We start from the raw sequence: 18,945 nt of genomic DNA on the forward strand, positions 1-18,945 counted from the left end.
TGTATTATTATTATTTTTCATCAGAGTACCTCAAACCCAGCACTGCACTACAACCTCCATCAGATTCTTCCAACAGCATTTATAGAGGCCCCACTCTATCCGTGGCCCTGTTCTAGCTGCTGGGGTAGAAGGGCAAAGGTGAATGTGAGGTAGTGGCTGCACTCAGGTACCTGTAGCCTGGGAAGAGTCTCCCATGAGGATGGATCCTTCCCAGGCCCAGGATTGTAATCGACGCCCCTGAGGTCTCACAGCCAGCATGTGGCCTATGTGAGGCTAGACCCTGAGTGTCCTCACCACCAGCCCAAGGTGACAGGAACTCAGAACAGTGACTTCAGCTTTTGCGGGTAGAACAAAGTTTCCTCTGACACCTGCCTGGTGCCTGTTAAGACATTGGCATTTGGCTGTCTGATCCTGGTAAGCGAGGCTCCAGCTTGTTCCAACATTGGGATTTCCAAGGAAGCAGAGTCAGATCACTTCCAGGAATGACATGGTTTCCTGCAGTTCTGGGCCTTTGCAAAACCATAATAGGAGCCATTGTCCACTCAGTGACTCAGGCCTCCTGGATGGTGGAACATGTGATACACTTCTACTTGAATAAAACTCCCAGAAGGGTTCCCCTCCATGTAGATGGTTTGATCTGCTTTGTCTTCCGGGAGAATAGACAGGTGGGCCTGGTTTTTCCTTGATGTCTGCTGAGCCAGGGAACGACTGGGAACAGATTTTACCGTAACCTGCTCTTTGCCAGTGCCTGGTATCGGTAGCTCTTTCTGTCCCTTTGTAGCAGGCTCTCACAACTTAGAAGCATAGCACCGTGGTTATGAGCCCAGACCCTAGAGCCCAATGGTGTGATTTCAAATCCCAGCCCTGCTCCTTGCTAGCATGGTCAGGTGTGGTTCAGTTTCCCCATCTACAGTGTGGGCTGCTGGAGAATGAAACGAGCTCCCCTTGTAAAGCACTTCGAACAGGTGCCCATCATGTAATAAAGTTCTGTGAGTGCGAGCTACTACTGTCTTCTCCACTTGCCTCGTTTTGCCTTCTGTTGGTGGGGTTGCAATAGACAGCAAGGGACACAAGTATACGGAGTTTCATGGTGGAGAAGTGGAGGATGCCAGGTGGCCTCTGCTGTCGAGAAGTGACCAAGTCCTCAGCCCCCAGGCTGAGATGTTCTCTGATGTGCCCCTTGTCTCTGGGCCCAACCCCTAGGCCCTTGGCTGCCTCACTTGCTCACACAGTCCACATGCACTGGATTTCTACTCTGCATGAAGCGCTGTGCTAGGTACTGGGCTGCAGGGATAAAAAGTTCCTGTCTCTGAGAAATGTGACCTGAGTCATGGTGAAATAGATAAGCTGCTACTCTGTCAGTGGGGGTGGGGAGGATCCAAAAACAGGGCACTCATCCATTCTGGGAAGTCTTCCTCAGGAAAGCGGTGTTGGCTAGAATGGGAAGGATGAGAAAGGCAGGGGGGTGTGTCACAGAGGGAACAGCATTTGCAAAGGCTCTTCACCAGGAGAGCCTTCAGTTCCTTCTTGACTATGGCTAAAGTGTAGAGTACAGGGGGATGGGTTGGAGGATCTGGGCAGGCATTGGGTTAGAGTGCAGCCTGGTGGAGTGGAAGAGTCAGGCGTTGAGCCAGCCGGCTCTGCCTTGGGTGACTTCCTTAACCTCTCTGAACTGTTTCCTCTACTATAACATACAGAAGTTATTTCATCTTGGGAAATGTTTTGTTAGGGATAAGGAATAATAATAATTAAGAATTATTAATTAGGAGAATGAATGTAAAACACAAGCATATTATTTGGCACATAGTAAGCATTCAAGAATTTATTTAATCAATTCCAAAGAGGCATTCCTCCTTCTGCCCCACAAATGTTAACGTCTCTGATTGGGATTCCTCATAAAGATCTAATTAGCAGCCTCTTTTCTTTCTTGATGGTACATAGCTAATGGTGTCATATGATTGATGATATCTTACCATCAGGGAAATATGGTGGTTGTTTGGACTGTCTAGAATAGAGGTCAGCAAACATTTTCTGCAAAGGTCCAGAAGGTGAATGTCTTAGGCTCTGGGGCCATATAGTTTCTGCCACAGCTACTCAAGCCTGCCATTGTAGTGCAAAAGCAGCTATGGACAATATGTAAATGAATGAGGCTGGCCACGTCCAATAAAACTTTATTTATAGACACTGGCTTTTGAACTTCACATAATTTTCATATGTCACAAATTTTCTTCTTTGGATTTTTTTCCCCCAACCATTTACGAAGGTTCAGCCTTTGTTCACAGGCTGTTCAGAGACTTAGTTCACAGTACAAAAACAGGAAGCAGGCTGGATTTGCCCCATTGCACCCAGACCACAATAGTATCTACTGAGACATGGTCAAGAATTGCTCTTCATAAAGTTTCTGTTTTATGTGTCTGTTCCTATCTGGAAAGTGGCCAGATTTTTTTCAGACTTACTAGGAATTATGTGTAATGATGTCTGAGGGGTATCGAGAGGCAATTTGAATCTAGACACTCAGCTTGAATAGACTAGAAGCGGGGATGTTTTCCTGGAGGAGATGACCTATAAGCTGAGTTTTGCAGAATAAACTGAAAGTGTAGTGTGAGGATGAAAGAGGTACAAAGTGAAATGTGAAGCAACCCTGTGCATATGAGGCAGAGACTAGGTGCTGGGGCAGGGGGTAAAGCAGAGGGGTGACACCAGGTCATGCCAGGAAATCAAAGGACTTTATGCCAAGGCAGCCGTTCTTAATGTGAAGCCCATAGATAGAGCTTTATAAGGTTTATAAATCTCTCTCTCTTTTAAGTTTTATTTATTTAAGTAAAGTCTACACCCAACGTGGGGCTCAAGCTCACAACCCAAGATCATATGTTCTACTAACTTGAGCCAGTTAGGTGCTTATAAATCTCTTGAAATTGTATGTAGAATTTGGGGAGGATGTATATTTTACTAGGCAAGTCTTCACCTTTGATCAAATTCTCCAAGGGGCACATGACCCCAACTAAAAAATAAGAGAAGCACTAAAATGAGTGTAGCACCATTTGCACTAGACACTATTAGTCAGACTGGCTGCCTGCCTTGCTATAGCTGATTGGTCTGGGGTGCATGCCTCACTCAACTGATTGTCCCTGGGACATTTTAAACTTAGAACCAAAGCTGGTAGATGGTATTGGTGGTGATGGATGGAGGAAGACAGAGACTATAAGGCCTGGCAGTGGCAAGTGGCCATATTGCCCATCCCGTGGAGGAGACTGGTATGAAGGAGGAAAGGGTGAAAGTAGTACACCAGAAAAGGTAGAAACACTAAAGTTCAAGTGAGAATCCTGGTGGTATTTGAGTCAAGGCACCATGGCCTTCATTCCTGCCCTTTCAATGGATTTGTGTCCATTGTCCTAACATTACACTTATTCTTGCCTACCCTTAATTAAGCTGGATTTCTGACAAACTGAAGCATCCTAAGCAGAGGGGCTTGGCATGATCACAGGAGAGTTTACAGTAAATACTGTAGCTGCTGTGGGGCTGGGGAGGGGTGATGAACTGGACAGAGGAGGCAGGGCCAGGAGGGAAGCTGTCGCACTATCTCAGGGAGAGTTGAGACAGTGGGGAACAGGGGTGGTGATCTCCAAATGGAGAGGAGAGGGATTGACATGAAACATATTTCCAAGGCAAAATCAGCAAATGTGGTTATTCATGAGATGTGAAGGGTGAAGGAGAAGAAGGGACAAGGATGGGTGCTGGAATCTCAGGAGGATGCTTGGGTTGTGGCCATGTGGTGTTGGAAATCCAGAGCAGTGGTTCTTAAGTTCAGGAGAGAAGCTGCATGTATAGATTTTTCAGCTTAGAAGTAGGAACTGAAGCCATCCCACTGGACCAGGGTGTCCAGGGTGATGTAGAAAGGGCCAAAGGATGCTCTGCTCAGTTCAGTGTGGTCAGAGGACATCTGGTCACCAAAGAGCATGGGGGTCATAAACTTCAACCCTGAACATGTGGGAGGGGGGGCTGAGTCATATTATTTCTTCTTGGAGGTGGGGAGTGGAATGGCAGTGCCCTCCTATGCAAGCATCAGAGAAGAGGAATCCAGAGTTTGCTTGGTTGTATATTTCTTTCCCCTATCTTTTATTTTTTAAGGGCAAAGTAGCATGAAAGTAGGCAGGTGGTAATGATCTGTGCTTATTGGAAAGAGAAAGGGGGCCATTTGGGGACATGGGATTAGTGGGGGCAGCCAAAGGAGGGCCAAAGGAGAGACTAAATATAACAGAAAATCCCCACCCAACCCAAAAGGAATGGGGACACAGAGAAGCAGACACCAGTGTCCATGGAGCCATGCTCTGGGGTGGAAAGAGCAGGGGCTGAGTGTACAGATCTTGATTCCATTCTGGTTAATTCAGCCCTCTGAGTTTCCCCATCTATGAAACAGGAATAACTGTTACTTTCTTGGCAGAACAGTTGTGGGAATTACAAATAACCAATAAAGTTCAGGTAATCTCTCGTTATCTGAACTCTGATTATATGAATACTTACTATGATGGCTTATAAAATCAGTATCCGAGTCACAGCCCTCATTGAAGACCTGCCTGATGAGTTGGTTTGTGCACCAGCGGAACATTTAAATGAAGGGTGAGCTCCTGTGAGAGTGTGTCGTATGCATCGAAGTCCTTTCTGAGCCGTGAATCACACCCCTTTATTGCATTGTCTAATGTGTCAGGCATTACTGCTCACATCTTTGAGCAACCTTGTTCACATATTAAGTGCAAATACCTTGTAGGATATTGAAGAATCTTTGATGACAGTGGGTGAGCCCAAGTGGCCTATGAAGGCCCTTCATTAGTGGAAAAAGCAAAAGTGATAAAGGGTGTTGAAAGCATGAGGCACATGCATGGTATGAGCTTAGCCATGACCATATGCCCATCACTCATGTTTGTCCAGGAGACAAACTGATTGTGATTACCAGTGAGTGTGGTCATGACATGAGCTGACATGTCACAGTTAAAAATGCAATAAAGAGAGCATGATCCCACAGCCATATAACTAACTGTAAACAAAACAAAAGCAAACAGATGTCCACTTGGATTTATTTTATCCCAATGATGCATCTATGGATTCAGATACTGGGTCATTGCCATTCATTTGCTGAGTCTAAAGTGTCAAGAAGCGAAGGGTATCTTCCAGTTCCTTGGTCTGGACACAGATGAGTGTCAGACAGCCTCACCCATCACTCACAGGACCCTCTCCTCTTCTTGCCCTACACCTGCCTCAGGAAATTTTCCTGTTGATTAGTGTGATTATTCAAATTGGATTACTTATTTTGTTATGTTAAGTTGTTGTTGAATTTAGTTACATATTTAATATATCATTTCACTGTAATTTACATTATAGTTTGTGTCCACTGAAAGAAAACAAAATGTGTACCCAAGACTGTACAGTGTCACTATGTGTCAATAACATCCGATGAGATCAATACTTCATATTATATAATGATATGTACTTCATATTATGTAGAAATCCTCAGTGATTTGTTAAGTAGATGTTTAAGAACTTTTAGTAAAATTTAGAAAATCAGCTGAGCTTTTGAGATGGGCTATGAATGCAATATTAATTTTTTTACTTAAAATAAAATATAGGGGCCCCTGGTTGGCTCAGTCAGTGGAACATGTGACTCTTGATCTTGGGGTTTGAGTTCCACATTGGGTGTAGAGATTACTTAAAAATAAAATCTTAAAATAAATTAAGATAATGAAATATAAGCTCCTGCTGGCCAAGTTTTCTCCAACTGCCTCGGGAGCCATGGTGACTAAGTCACCTTCAATTGTTCCACAGAACAATCTGGAAGCTTCCAGAATGATGAGAGGAGATAAACATACCCTGGAGTTTTAGCTAAATAACCTAAGAGGCTTAATCCCAGAGTTCCAGAATGTCATAGGCGGAGGAGAGGGGTCCTGGAACAGCAGGTAAGCCACCTTCCCCATCAGAAGCAAGCAGAAGCTGGCCTAACCTGGGAAAGGACTGGCCCAAAGCCACAAGATGAACTGATAATTAACACTCCTGCCTCCAATATCCGTGCTTTTTCCATTTTTCCTAGTCCAAAACTCATCTGGTCCAACCATCTCAATTACTGAGGCGGACACAGGTCACAGAGCAGATGGACTTGGCCAGGGTCACTTTGCACGCTAATGATAGATTTGGAATAAAATCAGAGCATTCTGGCCTGTAGCAGCCTTAGACACCATCAAGTGCAACCCTCATTTAACTGTTGAGAAACCAGGCCCAGAAAAGGCAGTGAGTGATTGCATTTCTGTCGATATCTGGCTTTGCTGCCACTGGCGAGTGAGAGTGCCATCCATTGAGCACTGTCCATGAGAGACAGGGCACTGTAGGGGAGAGATGGTGATTTGAGTTGCAAAGGCCAAGTGGGAGGTTCTTATGGGAGCCCAGTTGTTGGGTGAGTGGGACTAGGGCTGGGAGTGGGCTTGCACAGGAGGCAGGAAATCCTGGGTTAGAGGTAGGTGATACCAGAAGGGCCTCCATATACCACTGGAAAGAAAGCACTGACATGAAGAATCAGAGTCCAGGATTTCTGTAAGACTTGGATGGGAACCTGCGGACTAGTGTCCTTCAGAATAAGAGGAGCAAGGAAAGGAAGAAAGAGAATTGAGCCCCAGAATAGAGTCCAGGAGCTGGAAAGGACGCCCAATTCTTTTATTACAGATAGGAAAACTGAGGCTGACAGGGGCAGAGACTTGGCCAAGGCCGCACACGTCACAGTCAGGACCCAAACCATCCTCTGCTGTCTGCTAGGGCAGCTCTCTTCCCTCCAACCCCATTTCAGCATATCGAAAGGCAGGCTTGCTGTATCTTTCTGGAAGCAGAGGGAACAGCTGGCTCTTTCCCAGAATCTGAAGCCCTTTTATGTGTCTGCCCAAGCTCCCAGGGGTCACCCCTGGCCAAGGCTGTTGCCAGCCCTCCATCCCACAGACTGTCCTTGGTCTCTCAGCCCTTTGTTTTGGCTCCAAGACAAGATTTCCTCCTCGGATGGAAGCGGGGGTGGGTGGGTATCTCCCCTGTGCTCCAAGGCTGCCAGCCATTCTTAGCCCTTCTAGAACAGAGGCCCCAGAATAGCCTGGGGCCATCTCAGTTGGGCAGAAAATGTCTTCCAGGGAAGCTGAGGCCTTAAAGTCCTAATCGTTTTCTTACCCACAGACAGCAGTTTCCTTTTTTAGAACAGGAACTCAGAGGACACAGCTCCTTGCCTGTCCATGAATAGTCTCCCAGGTCCGGAATTCCAGGAACCTACGTGCCGCTAGAGACATGACCCGCCTTTCAAGGTTGACCGCAGGGGAAGAGCACGTCCCTTGCAGGGTGGCTGGAACCAGCTCCAAGAGTAAAAAATTCATCCTGGCACCAAGTCTGGCACAACCGTGGACCCAACAGGGATGGTGGGGATTTGCCACCTCACCCACCCGCCTCAAATCACCCAAACCCACGTCTTCCTCCGTTCACTGGACAACTATGCATTGAGCACCTACTATGTGTCAAGCCTCTTCCAGGCACCAGAACTTTGTGTATATATCACATAAAACAGACGAAGAAGCTGCTGTCAAGAAATTACTATTTTAAGAGGGGAATGGTTCAGAGACCTCTGTACTATTTCATATAGTTATAAAGGCAGAAAGTATACAGCTTTGATGTTGGATGGACCTGTGTTTATTTTTTTTATTTTTTTAAAGATTTTATTTATTTATTCATGAGAGACAGAGAGAGAGAGAGAGAGAGGGAGAGAGAGAGAGAGAAAGAGAGGTGGAGACATAGGCAGAGGGAGAAGCAGGCTCCATGCAGGAAGCCTGACATGGGACTCAATCCTGGGTCCCCAGGATCACAGCCCGGGCCAAAGGCAGGGCTAAACCACTGGGCCAATGGGGCTGCCCTATTTATTTATGTATTTATTTATTTATTTATTTTAAAGACTGTATTTTTTTATTTATGAGACACACAAAGAGAGAGGCAGAGACGTAGGCAGAGGGAGAAGCAGGCTCCCATCTATAACACACGTGCCCTGTCTCCCCTGGCGCGGCACCTGTGACAGGCAGCCTTCTCAGATGGCTCTCATGACCTTCGCCTTCTGGTTCCATAGCCAGGGGGATTTTGTAGATGTGATTAAGATTACTAATCAGGGGGCATCTGGGTGGCTCAGTTGGTTAAGCATCTGCCTTTGACTCAGGTCATGATCTCGGGGTCCTGGGATCGAGGCCCGGATGGGGCTCCCTGCTCAGGGGGAGCCTGCTTTCCCCTCTGCCTCTGCCCAACCCCCCTGCTCCTGTGCACGTGCTCTCTCTTGCTCTCACTCTCTCAAATAAATAAATAAAATCTTAAAAAAAAAAAAAAGATTACTAATCCCGGACCTGAAGACAGAGATGGGTGAGCCTTACCTAGTCACAGGAGCCCTTCAAAAGTTGGGTTCTCTTCCAGGACAGCAGAAAAGGCAGTCGAAGAGATTCAAAGTGTGAGGCAGATTTGGCCTGAGGGAGGTTCTCCACGGGTGAGGTGGGGTGGAGGGAGCCCCGGGGCAGGGCCCAACAGGGAGGGACCTGTGGGAGCACCAGAGAGAAAATGGGGCCTCGGTCCTCAGTCACAAGGAACAGGATTCTGGCAACAACCTGAATGAGCTTGGAAGCGGGATTCTTCCCCGGAGCCCCAGATAGGAGCCCAGCTCAGCCGGCACCTTGACTTGGCTTTGGTCTTGTAAAGCCCGAAGCAGAGAATCCTCTTGAACCCACCAGGTCTTCTGACCCATGGTACTATGAGATAACATATAGTTGTTATTGTAAATTGGTGAGTTTGGGGTAGTTTGTCATGCCACTATAGAAAACAATTATAACATCCATCTATGGGGAGACATTTTACCACTATTTTATAAGTGAGGAGGCCCAGAGAGGTGCTATCACTTGCCCAGGTTTGCACAGCACAGTAGTGGCAGGGCTGAGCTAGAAGCTTGAGCAGGGACTGGCAAAGATTTTTGGTAAAGGCCCAGAAGTTACTATTTTAGGCTTTGGGAGCCATATAGCTTCTGTCACAATACTTCCTTCTAACACTGTAGCACAAAAGTAACATGTAAAGAATGAGCATGTCTGTGTTCCAATAAAACTTTATTTGTAGACATTAAAATGTAAATTTCGGGGGCACCTGAGTGGCTCAGTGGTTGAGCATCTGCCTTAGGCTCAGGGCGTGATCCTGGTGTCCTGGGATCGAGTCCCACAGGGAGCCTGCTTCTCCCTCTGCCTGTGTCTCTGCCTCTCTCTCTTATTCTCTTATGAATAAATAAATAAAATCTTAAAAATAAAATAAAATGTAAATGTAAACTTTTCAGGGATCATGAAATATTTTTCTTTGGATTTTTTCCAACCATTAAAAACTATAAAAACCATTCTTAATTCTCGGCCATACAAAAACAGGCAGTCAGCCAGATCTGTGGGACATCGTTTGCCAACTCCTGTCCCCCACCCCAAGTGCCTGATTCCTAGCCCAAGGCCTCAGTGATTCTATATAGTGGCTAAGAGACTGGTAAAAGAGGCTGTGGGCATAAGGAGTCTGTGCCTGGCTCCCTGTTGTACTTCAGATTTGCTGTGTGACTTCAGGAAACTCACTTTCCTTTTCTGGGCCTATAAAACAGCAATCAAAGCAGATCGGTGGTTTTCAAACCTTTTCTCCAGCCATCTCCCACCGCCAGGGTTTTTCCATTCCATTTTCAAGAAAAATGGACTCAGAACCCTAGTAGCAAAAACTGACACGAAGGGCATCTGCTCTGAGTGGCTGAGAATGGGGCCAGGGTCCCCGCCTGCTCCCCTCTTTCCTGCTCTGCGAAGTTTGCTTTAGAAGTTACATGTTAGAATTGCAGAGACCTTGAACACCAATAAAAAATAAATTTGTTATTAAAAAAAAAAAAGAATTGCAGAGACCTTTTAAGACACGAAGAAAAAGAGGGCTGACTTTCTGGAATCTCAGGCTTATTCTCCCTTATATTTCTTTATATTACATATTCACATTTATTTATTTTTCCTTCTATCTGGCAACATTGTCTGAAATCCTTTGAACGAGGCAGTCTCCAAGGCCTAATTTAGACGGTCTCAACCAGGGTCTCTTGGCACTCGACACCTGGGATAGATCATTGCTTGTTGTGGGGGCACCGCAGGATGTTTAGCAGCATCCCTGGGCCTCTATGCACTAGATGCCGGCATAGCAGCATTCCCTGGCCCACCACAGTTGTGAAACCAAAAATATCTCTATACATTGCCAGATGTCCTCTGAGAGATAAGAGTGAGCAAAATCGCCCTGAGTTGAGAACAGCGGTCTAAACCCCCTCTTTCATGAAGCCAAACCTCAGAATCCTGTTGCTATTTGACATTAAGGAATGTGCTCAGAATGTGCTTCTTTAAAGATGCTCCCACTCCTTGGCCTTGACTGGCTGTAGCTGCACTGCTGGCCAAACCTGGGATGTTCCCGTCTCCCCTGAGTCTTCTCCCTCCCTATAGAAATGATCTGTGCTCCTAGGCAGTGAACAGAACCCACCATTGCGCATCCCAAGGTGTTCATGACCTACGTTCCCAGCAGGGTTATGGTGTGCCAGCCTTGAGATGGCACCGAAGTGGGAGGGTGGGTACAGGGCATGAGATGTCCACACCTGCCCACAAGATGCTGCCTTAGGTGAGCTGGATATGTAAGAAAATAATCAGGGCAGCCCCAGTGGCCCAGCGGTTTAGCGCCACCTTCAGCCTGGGGTGTGATCCTGGAGACCCTGGATCGAGTCCCACGTCGGGCTTCCTGCATGGAGCCTGCTTCTCCCTCTGCCTGTGTCTCTGCCTCTCTCTCTCTCTGTAATGAATAAATAAATAAAATTAAAAAAAAAAGAAAATAATCAGAATGCAGTGAGATATGGAAAAATATCCATGACAGATCGTGTTAAATAAAAATTACAATGGTGCGCCATGCACGGTCAGATTTTTGTCAAATATGCCCTTTTGGAAAAGAGTTGTGTCAAAATGTTACAGTGGCTGTTTATCTCTAGGTGGTGGTCTTGGAAAGGGACACTGGACTTCTGTCCTAGAAGCAGGAGGTGGAGGAGGGATAGAGGATGCTCTTCCAAGAAGATCATGGGTTCTCTCATGGCTTCTTATTTCCAGATAAAGTAATAATAATAAGAGCCAATATTACTAACACTTACTATGAGCCACACCCTACTGCTAAGCACACTATATAACAATTAATGTAATCCTCATAATGACTCTAAGAAGCCTGTCTGATTCCACTGCTTAGTTCTTACGCTTCTCCAAATGTGACCTGGGACCATGGATCCCAAAGCAACCTGCTTGCAAAGGTGGGAGTGGGAGGGGAGGGGTGAGGAAGTGGGCAGAGCTGCACAGACGAGGCTGTACTCAGGGAAATGTTTTTCTTTTTCTATAGGGCTGGAGACTTTTCTGATCTGTGAAGGGGGATATTCTGATTTCTTTTAGCTTATCGATATACTCTAAATTCCCTGCAATGTCCAGCTACTTCTTTTTATTGGAAAAGAAGAAGGGAAGGCATGTGGTTTTATTTGTGTTGGCGTGCTCGGGACTATGATGGATGAGTCTGTAAAGTCCTGTGGGAGCTTGGGAGAGGGACTAGTTCTGCTTTGGGACACTGAGGAAGAGTCACCCCAGAGAAGGTGACCTGTGACCTGAGTCTTAAGAGAGGTGTGTGAGTTCACCAGGTGAAGCGAAGAGGTGGCACTGTGCTTGGAACACACTGGATCGTGAGTTCAGGAGTGGCTTGAGGGGAGCACAGGAAATGAAGCTAAGAGGTGGATACTTAGCAGCCAGGATCCTTATTCCGGGGTGAATGGGGAGCACTGAGAGTCTTAGGTGGGTGAGGGACTGGGGTGCTAGTCTGGAAGCTCAGGCTACTGCAGCATGAAGGGGAGACAGTCTGGAGAGAGGGAGGCCAGGGAGAGGTGGGAGCCGCAGTCCTGGGTAGAACTGAGGAGGAGATGATATGACCAAGATGGAAAAGTGCATATGGGTCTGGAAGATTCAGACCTATGTGCGTTTTGGCACATCCACTCCCCACCCCTCTCTCCCGCACTTACTAGCTATGTAATCCTGGGCAAGGCATTCTCACTCAGCCTTAAAGACTTAGCTCAGGTGACAGCTAAATGGGAAAAGCAGAGGCGCCTAGGTGGCTCAGTGGTTGAGCATCTGCCTTCGGCTCAGGTCGTGATCCCGGGGCCCTGAGATCGAGTCCCACATTGGGCTCCCTGCAGGGAACCTGCTTCTCCCTCTGCTTGTGTCTCTGCCTCTCTTTCTGTCTCTCGTGAATAAGTAAATAAAATCTGAAAAAGAAAAAAAAATGAGAAAAGCAGATGGTTGGTGACAGGTAATAAGTGGGTGCAAGTGGTAGCCTGCTTCTCCACCCCTTTGAGGCAGCTGGTGATGGATTTTCTCCTGTGAATTTGCCCAGCTGGTGCCCAGGAAAGTAAGAGGTTCAGGAAGGGTCTATGAGCCAGCCAAGACTGCAGGACCCACCATGGTGCCCCGGCTGGTGCAAGGACCAGACATGGCTTGACTTAGGACCCATGGGGGCTGGGACCAGAATTCCCAAACGTGAAGAAGAAGAAGACGAAGGCAGACCTAGGTCAGATCCCTGGGTTCCTATCAGCATCTGGTCCCAGCCCCTGCTGGGTCCTAAGCCAAGCCGCGTCTGGTCCTTGCCCTCAGGGAGGTCACCATCAGCTAGGGGAGATTCACAAATAGAGCCATGATGCCACACAAGAGTGCACCTGGGCCAGCTTCTTAGGGTAAGATCTTCATTAACCCTCATAGCCACCCTGGAAAGCAGGTGCTGTGCTCTCCACTTCATAGACAAAGGAACAGCAGCTTCAAGAGAAGGATGTGGCCAGGGTCTTCCCACCTGGGGGTGGCTGAGTTGGGACAGAAGCCACAACCTGTCCAACTCCAGGGCCTGGTGTCCAGCCTGGGCCCGGAGACTCAGTTGTAAGCAGGGTCAGTGGTGTGCCCAGGCAGGGACCTCCGCCTCACCAGCCTGTGACTCACCTCTGGGCCTAGAGGCTGAGGGACGGTGGAGTAGGTGGGTTCTGATCAGTGAGAGGCCTGTGCCCTGCATGGGTGCCTGCCTCTGCAGCAGTGAGTAGGGCTGGCAGTTTTCTGGCCTCAGGTTTCCCCTCTTATCTCTCCCCCTAAGCAAGTCCACGAGGGCACCAAGAGGCCTGCTGGTGGCCTCTGGTCCCCATGGGCTTGTCCCCACCTCCAGACTGAGAACAGCAAAGCTGAAGAAGGTCCTGGTTTGAGGTCTCCCTGCTTCCTGTCTCAGCTCAGGGATTCTGAACTCTGTGTTTATGCGAGCTTCTCTGAGCTTTGGTTATCTGAGACTCATGCGTAGCCAAGATGAAAAGGACCCCACTCGTCAGAGGGTCTGTGCTCAGAGAGCACTAATGCTCATGGATGGCTTATTTCCTTGGTGACAGTTTAGGAATTGGGGGCTGGGCCCTGCCACCGATCTGCTCTGTGACTCTGAGGCAGTGCTTTCTCTCTTGGAGCTTTAGATCTCAACTGGACAGGCTGCTCTGACCTTCCGTGTCCCTGGGCTGGGAGGACAGTTGGTCACCACCAGCTCAGTGAGGAAGCCATAGCTGTGGTTTAAGGGGAGTCTGGCCCAGTCTCCTGGCTTGTTGGAGCAGCAGGAAAAGACAGAAACAAAACCCAGAGCCTAGCTAGTCCAGGAACTGGCTCCTTTTGACCTACCTGAATTTTGTGAAGGTTTAACCAGCCTGTGATTTCGACCTGGCTTGCATAGGCTGCTCCTTCAGCCTGGATGCTGCTCCCCATTTCCCCTTGCCCCCCTGACACACACCCCCAGGACAGCTCAGGAGTCCTCCCACAGAAGACTTGGCCACTCAGGCAGCGCTCACCCTTTGGGCAGACTCCTAAATCACCTGTCCCCCCCCCAAACTGCCTTTAACCTGCAGTTGTTAAATGGCCTCGCACTGTTCTGCACAGCTGAACTCATTCAGTCCCTGAAGACCTGTGACTTGGAATCATCAGCCCTCCTTTGACACAGGAGGAAGGTTAGGTGAGGTAACCTAGAGAGGTTAGGTGACACAGTAGATGGGGTCCCTGCTCCCGAGCCCCCCTGTTGCCAGCCTCTCAGGGCTGGGGCTGCGGCCTCCTATAGGGGCTGGGGGAAGCGCTGAACGTGAGGTCCTGGAGGCAGGGCTTGCTCTAAGAGGGGTCCTCTGAGAAGCAAAAGCCAGTTACTCCCAGCAAGTACTCGGCAAACCCTCTTTGGGCCTCAGTTTCTCTTCCTGTAGGACGAGAGCGAGGAGGCATGGGCTCAGCATGCACAGGGCCCCCTCGGAGGAGCATCGGGGCTCTGGGAGGGGGCGGCGTGGGCGTGGGCGTGGGCTCCAGCCTGCCCCGCAGGGCAGCGGGCCGGGACTTCGCCGCCACCCACCAGGGCCCCGCCGCTCCGGGGCCGGGAACCCTCAGCCCCGCCCTCCGGCTCGCGCTGCCGCCTTGAGGGCGGCACCTGGGGCGCCCCACCCAGGCCACCGGGCGTCTCCGCGGACAGACCGGCCCGGGATCGGGGGCGAGGCGGGGCGGACAGCGGCCCCGGCCCGAGCAGAAGCGGGGGGGAGGCGGGCTCCGCACGGCCCTCGGCCCCGAGCGCCCCCGAGCGCCCCCGAGCGCCCCCGAGCGCCCCCGAGCACGCAGGGCCCCCGCGGGGATCGCAGCCCCGGGGCGCGCGGGGTGAGCCAAGGCGACGCCCGGCGGCTGCGGGCCGGGCCACCGGACAGCCCTGCACCGGGACCTTGGCGCGTGCAGGGGGCGCGAGGGCCGGGCGCGGGCACCAACGCGGGGGCCGCTCCCTAGGGCCGGGAGCCTCCTGCGGCCCGGGGGGGCAGCCGAGCCGGGACCGCGCCGCCACCCGCCGCCTGATGGCTTGCTCCGAGGTGGGTGTGGGCTGCTTTTACCTCTTTCCCTCCTTCCGGAGCATCTAGGCTCCTCCTAACGCGGCCCCAGCCCCAACCCCTTCTCTTCACCTTGACTACGTGGCCAGGCGGTGCGGAGGGGACACCCGGGCCCCTTCCTGTGTTCTAACAAGCCGGGTGGCCTCGGGCATGGCGGGCAGGGCCTCAGCTTACTGGGCACTTGATTGGGATGGTTTGCACCACTTCCTGTTCAGGTGGCTTAGCTCCTACAGGAGAGTGGCACCCTGGAGTTCTCTTGCTGGCTGCACGGGCAGTGTGAGCACGCCCACTTTACAGAAGAGGATGCTGAGGCATGGGGAAGCCAGGTAAATTGCCCAGTGTTAGAGCCAGGGTCCATTCCTGTCCAGCTCGGTGTCACCAAGCTTTGCCGACGGCTGGCCATCTTGTCGCTTCATCTTTACAGCTTGCCCTTCCCTGGGACGCAGAATTTGAGCTCGGGGATGCTGAGCAGCGAGCGTCAAGGTCACAGACCTAATAGAATGGCAATAGTTAGAGTGATAAATCTGGTGCAGAGAAGAGCTTTATCTGGTGGGTGGGAGCTGGGGGTAGCAGCAGCAGATAGGCTTCTAGGAGGAGGTGGTTGGTGTTTGGACTGGGTCTTGAAGGGGGAGCTATGAAATTAAGGCCCTGGATGGGGACAGAAGGTTCCCCAGGATGAGGTCCCCAGACCCCAGGACTGGATTCAAATTTGGCACTGATCTCAGGCAAGCTGTCACCCTCGAAGCTCCATGATGCTGCTGTGAGGATTAAGTCAGGGGACACCTGTAAAGCCCTGTGTGCTTCCCAGCCCATGTAAATGCCCAGTACATGTCTGCTTCCGCCATCATCATGGATGTAGGCCGAGGGAGAAATGGAAAGGGAACATCCCACATGCAGATCATCTTCATCTCTGAGGGGCAGGATTTTTTTTTTTTATTGGAGTTCAATTTGCCAACATATAGCATAACGCCCAGTGCTCATCCCATCAATTGAGGGCCAGGATTAATGATGATTCATATTTTGTATTTTTATACTCGTCTGCGGTTTTCTTTTTTTCTCACAACGAGCAACTATTGCTTTTATAGACGTTTAAGAGCCTCTTAAGTTACCTTTTGCAGGAGCAAGTTCCTCAAGTGTTGAGAAGCACAGCAGTTTCTGGCTTCCAGCAAAGTCCTTCACCTTTTTGAGCTAGGTCTCTTCGCTTGCAAAACAGGAATTTCTTTCCCTGCCCTGAGCACCCACCTCCGTGGGGAGTGTGCAGAGGTGCTGTGATACAGAGGCGAGGGGTTATTAACTTATTGATTTGCTGTGGGTTTTTAAATTGTTTTTCCAAGCTGATTTCTGCAGCTTGTCCTCTTGACAGCCTCTCCTAGCTGTCGTCTAACTTTGGAGGAGGAGTAGTCAGGTTCTTTTCCTCCCTTCACACAAAGGCCTTGAGCTAGAGACAGGAGGCACTTGCCCCACAGCCAGACCCACAGGAAGAGAACAGCAGGTAATTTATGCATGACACTTGTCTATTTGCTTCTGGTGGTCTGGGGTGCTCAGAAAGATTTGGGGTCCACTCCTAGAGCACCTCTGTTACATGTGTATACATTCTCTTTTTTTCCTCACGTGTACACATGTGTTTTTAAACACATTTGGGAACATATTTGAAGTCTAAAGCTTCACCTACTAGATCTTTCTTTTAAAGATTTATTTATTTATTTGCGAGAGAGAGAGAGAGAGAGAGAGCACGAGTGGGGGGAGGAATAGGGGAAGAAGGAGAGAGAATCTTAAGCAGATTCCCCGCTAAGTGCAGAGCCTGATGTGGAGCTCGATCCTAAGACCCTGAGATCATGACTTTAGCCAAAACCAAGAGCCAGCCTCTTAACTGACTGAGCCGCCCAGGTGCCCATTCACCTACTAGATCTTGAACATTTTACCATGGCCCTCAGCTTCCCTAGGAGCATGCCTTTGAATGGCTGCGCAGCAGGGCATCATTTGGACACAGCACGCTTGGCTGGGTGAGCCCCTATTTGGAAGACATTGTTGATCACAGAAGTCTAGAGTCTCTGAGTTCCCCAGCCCCTGCTTTCACTGACTCGGATTTTGGAAGAGGACACTGTGTCTCTTTAACTTCTAAAGGCCTGTTAAAGAATCTGCCCTTTATAAGGATAAGGGAACAGGCCTGGGGCAGTTGGTAAGGTTACCCCAGAGCTGCAGAGTGAGGGACCAGAGCCAGGCCTCCACTCCATGGCTGGAATCCTGTGTTCCCTCCTTTCTCCTAGCTCCTCTTAGCTGGGAGGGAGGCTTTGCACATAGCAGGTGTTTACTCAGTACCACTTTCCCTCATTTAAGGGCAGGGAGAAATTCTCCCACAAATGTGTATTGAGCAGCTACTGTGTGCTAGGCACCGGGGGGATCTAGCCGTGAGTGGGGCCAGTATGGACCCTGTCTTCAGGGTGCTCACTGTCTGGTGGGGAGGACAAGCAGAGGAGAAGTTAAACACACAGAAATGCTGTGATCCAAGGAGGCCCTGGGGACTTGGTGTGTAAGTGAAGGCTTCTTGGGTGAGGGCCAAGCTGAGTCTTTGAAGGGAGATGATGGCAAGTGACCAGACAGAGAGAACAACGTGTACAATGGCCTAGAGGTTGGCTTTGAAGATGACATGGATGTGGGTTTAATCCCTTCCTGTCTGCATGATCTGGGGCCAAATTTTTTCCCAGTTTTTTGTTTTCTCTGTGCATTTTTTTCTTGACCTGATGGAGATAATACACCATGCAGCATTTGCCACACTAAGCGGAACAAAGGAAGATACATGCATGTCCCCCTGTAGTTGTTAAACGTTGGTGCCAAGCTTGTTTTCTCAAACGCATTAATAATGTTCCATCTGGAGGGTGTGCTATGGTCTACTCACCAGTTCCCTGTAGCTGGGCATTGAGGCTTTCTCCAAAGTAGGACCATTACAAATAAGTCCATAGAGGTCATCTTTTTGCACAGAGGGGCTTCATGTCGTGGATTTGAGCGTGGGGCTCCTCAGTGCCCCCTTTCACTCTTGTTCCTTTACCTGCCTTGGGTCTGTGGTTACCTCTGCTGGATGGAGGAAGTATCGACCTCTTGGGATTGTGACCTCTCGGGATTGTGACAGGGACGTGAGGCACTGCATAACCGGCAAGTCCCACCCCTGGAGGCCCTGTGGGCCCAGGAAGAGTTCCACCCTTCCCTCCTGGCCTGCAGTAGATGGGGCCGGGGTGGGGAGTGGGGCGCACAGGGAGTCCTACCCACCAGGCTGATGGGGCCTGTGAGGCCTGGGGAGCCCGGAGTGAGCAGAACCACACTAACTGAGCTCCTGCTGGGTCCCACCCGTGGTGCTCAGAACCTGGGACACATTCTCTGTGACCTCTGAAACAACCCTGCCAACTTGGGAATATCATCTCCATTTTACAGATGAGAAGAACTGAGGCACAGAGGAGCCACATGACCTGTCCAGGTTACACAGTGACCTCTAGGGAGGACTCCACACAGGGTCTCCAGTCCCCCCCGCAGGCCTCTCTCATGGCCCATTTTATTCCTCTCTGCCCTTTTCTGTGTTCAGATGTGTGATGTGAGCCGAGCAGCCTCCACACTCCGCTACTGCATGACAGTCAGCGGCACGGTGCTTCTGGTAGCTGGGACCCTCTGCTTTGCTTGGTGGAGTGAAGGAGATGCAGCTACTCAGCCTGGCCAGCCAGCTGCACCCACTGGGCACCCCATGCCCGAGGCCCCCAACCCCCTGCTCAGGTCGGTCAGCTTCTTCTGCTGTGGCACAGGCAGCCTGCTACTACTCCTCGGCCTGCTGTGGTCCATCAAGGTCAGCACCCGGGGGCCTCCCCGACGGGACCCGTATCACCTCTCCAGGGACCTGTACTATCTCACTGTGGAGCCCTCGGAGAAGGAGAGCTACAGGTCAGCAG

At 50.0% G+C, this 18,945-nt stretch overlaps 1 protein-coding gene across 4 annotated transcripts in view; it reads left to right on the forward strand.

Annotated features, from left to right (window-relative positions):
• The window catches only part of TMEM61 (transmembrane protein 61), a 54,507-nt gene that overhangs the window by 29,443 nt on the left and 6,119 nt on the right, over positions 1–18,945 (forward strand). For 2 of the 4 annotated variants that reach the window (XM_055305743.1, XM_055305742.1), the window contains one exon: positions 18,588–18,937. In XM_055305743.1, the coding sequence (XP_055161718.1) occupies positions 18,588–18,937 (350 nt within the window). Of the gene's footprint in view, positions 1–14,653; positions 14,996–15,296; positions 15,340–18,587; positions 18,938–18,945 lie in introns of those variants that run through there. The other 2 variants (XM_055305744.1, XM_055305745.1) reach the window with 2 other exon arrangements.

This window comes from Nyctereutes procyonoides, unplaced genomic scaffold (assembly GCF_905146905.1).
Source record: "Nyctereutes procyonoides isolate TBG_1078 unplaced genomic scaffold, NYPRO_anot_genome, whole genome shotgun sequence".
In the NCBI taxonomy this organism is placed as follows: domain Eukaryota; kingdom Metazoa; phylum Chordata; class Mammalia; order Carnivora; family Canidae; genus Nyctereutes; species Nyctereutes procyonoides.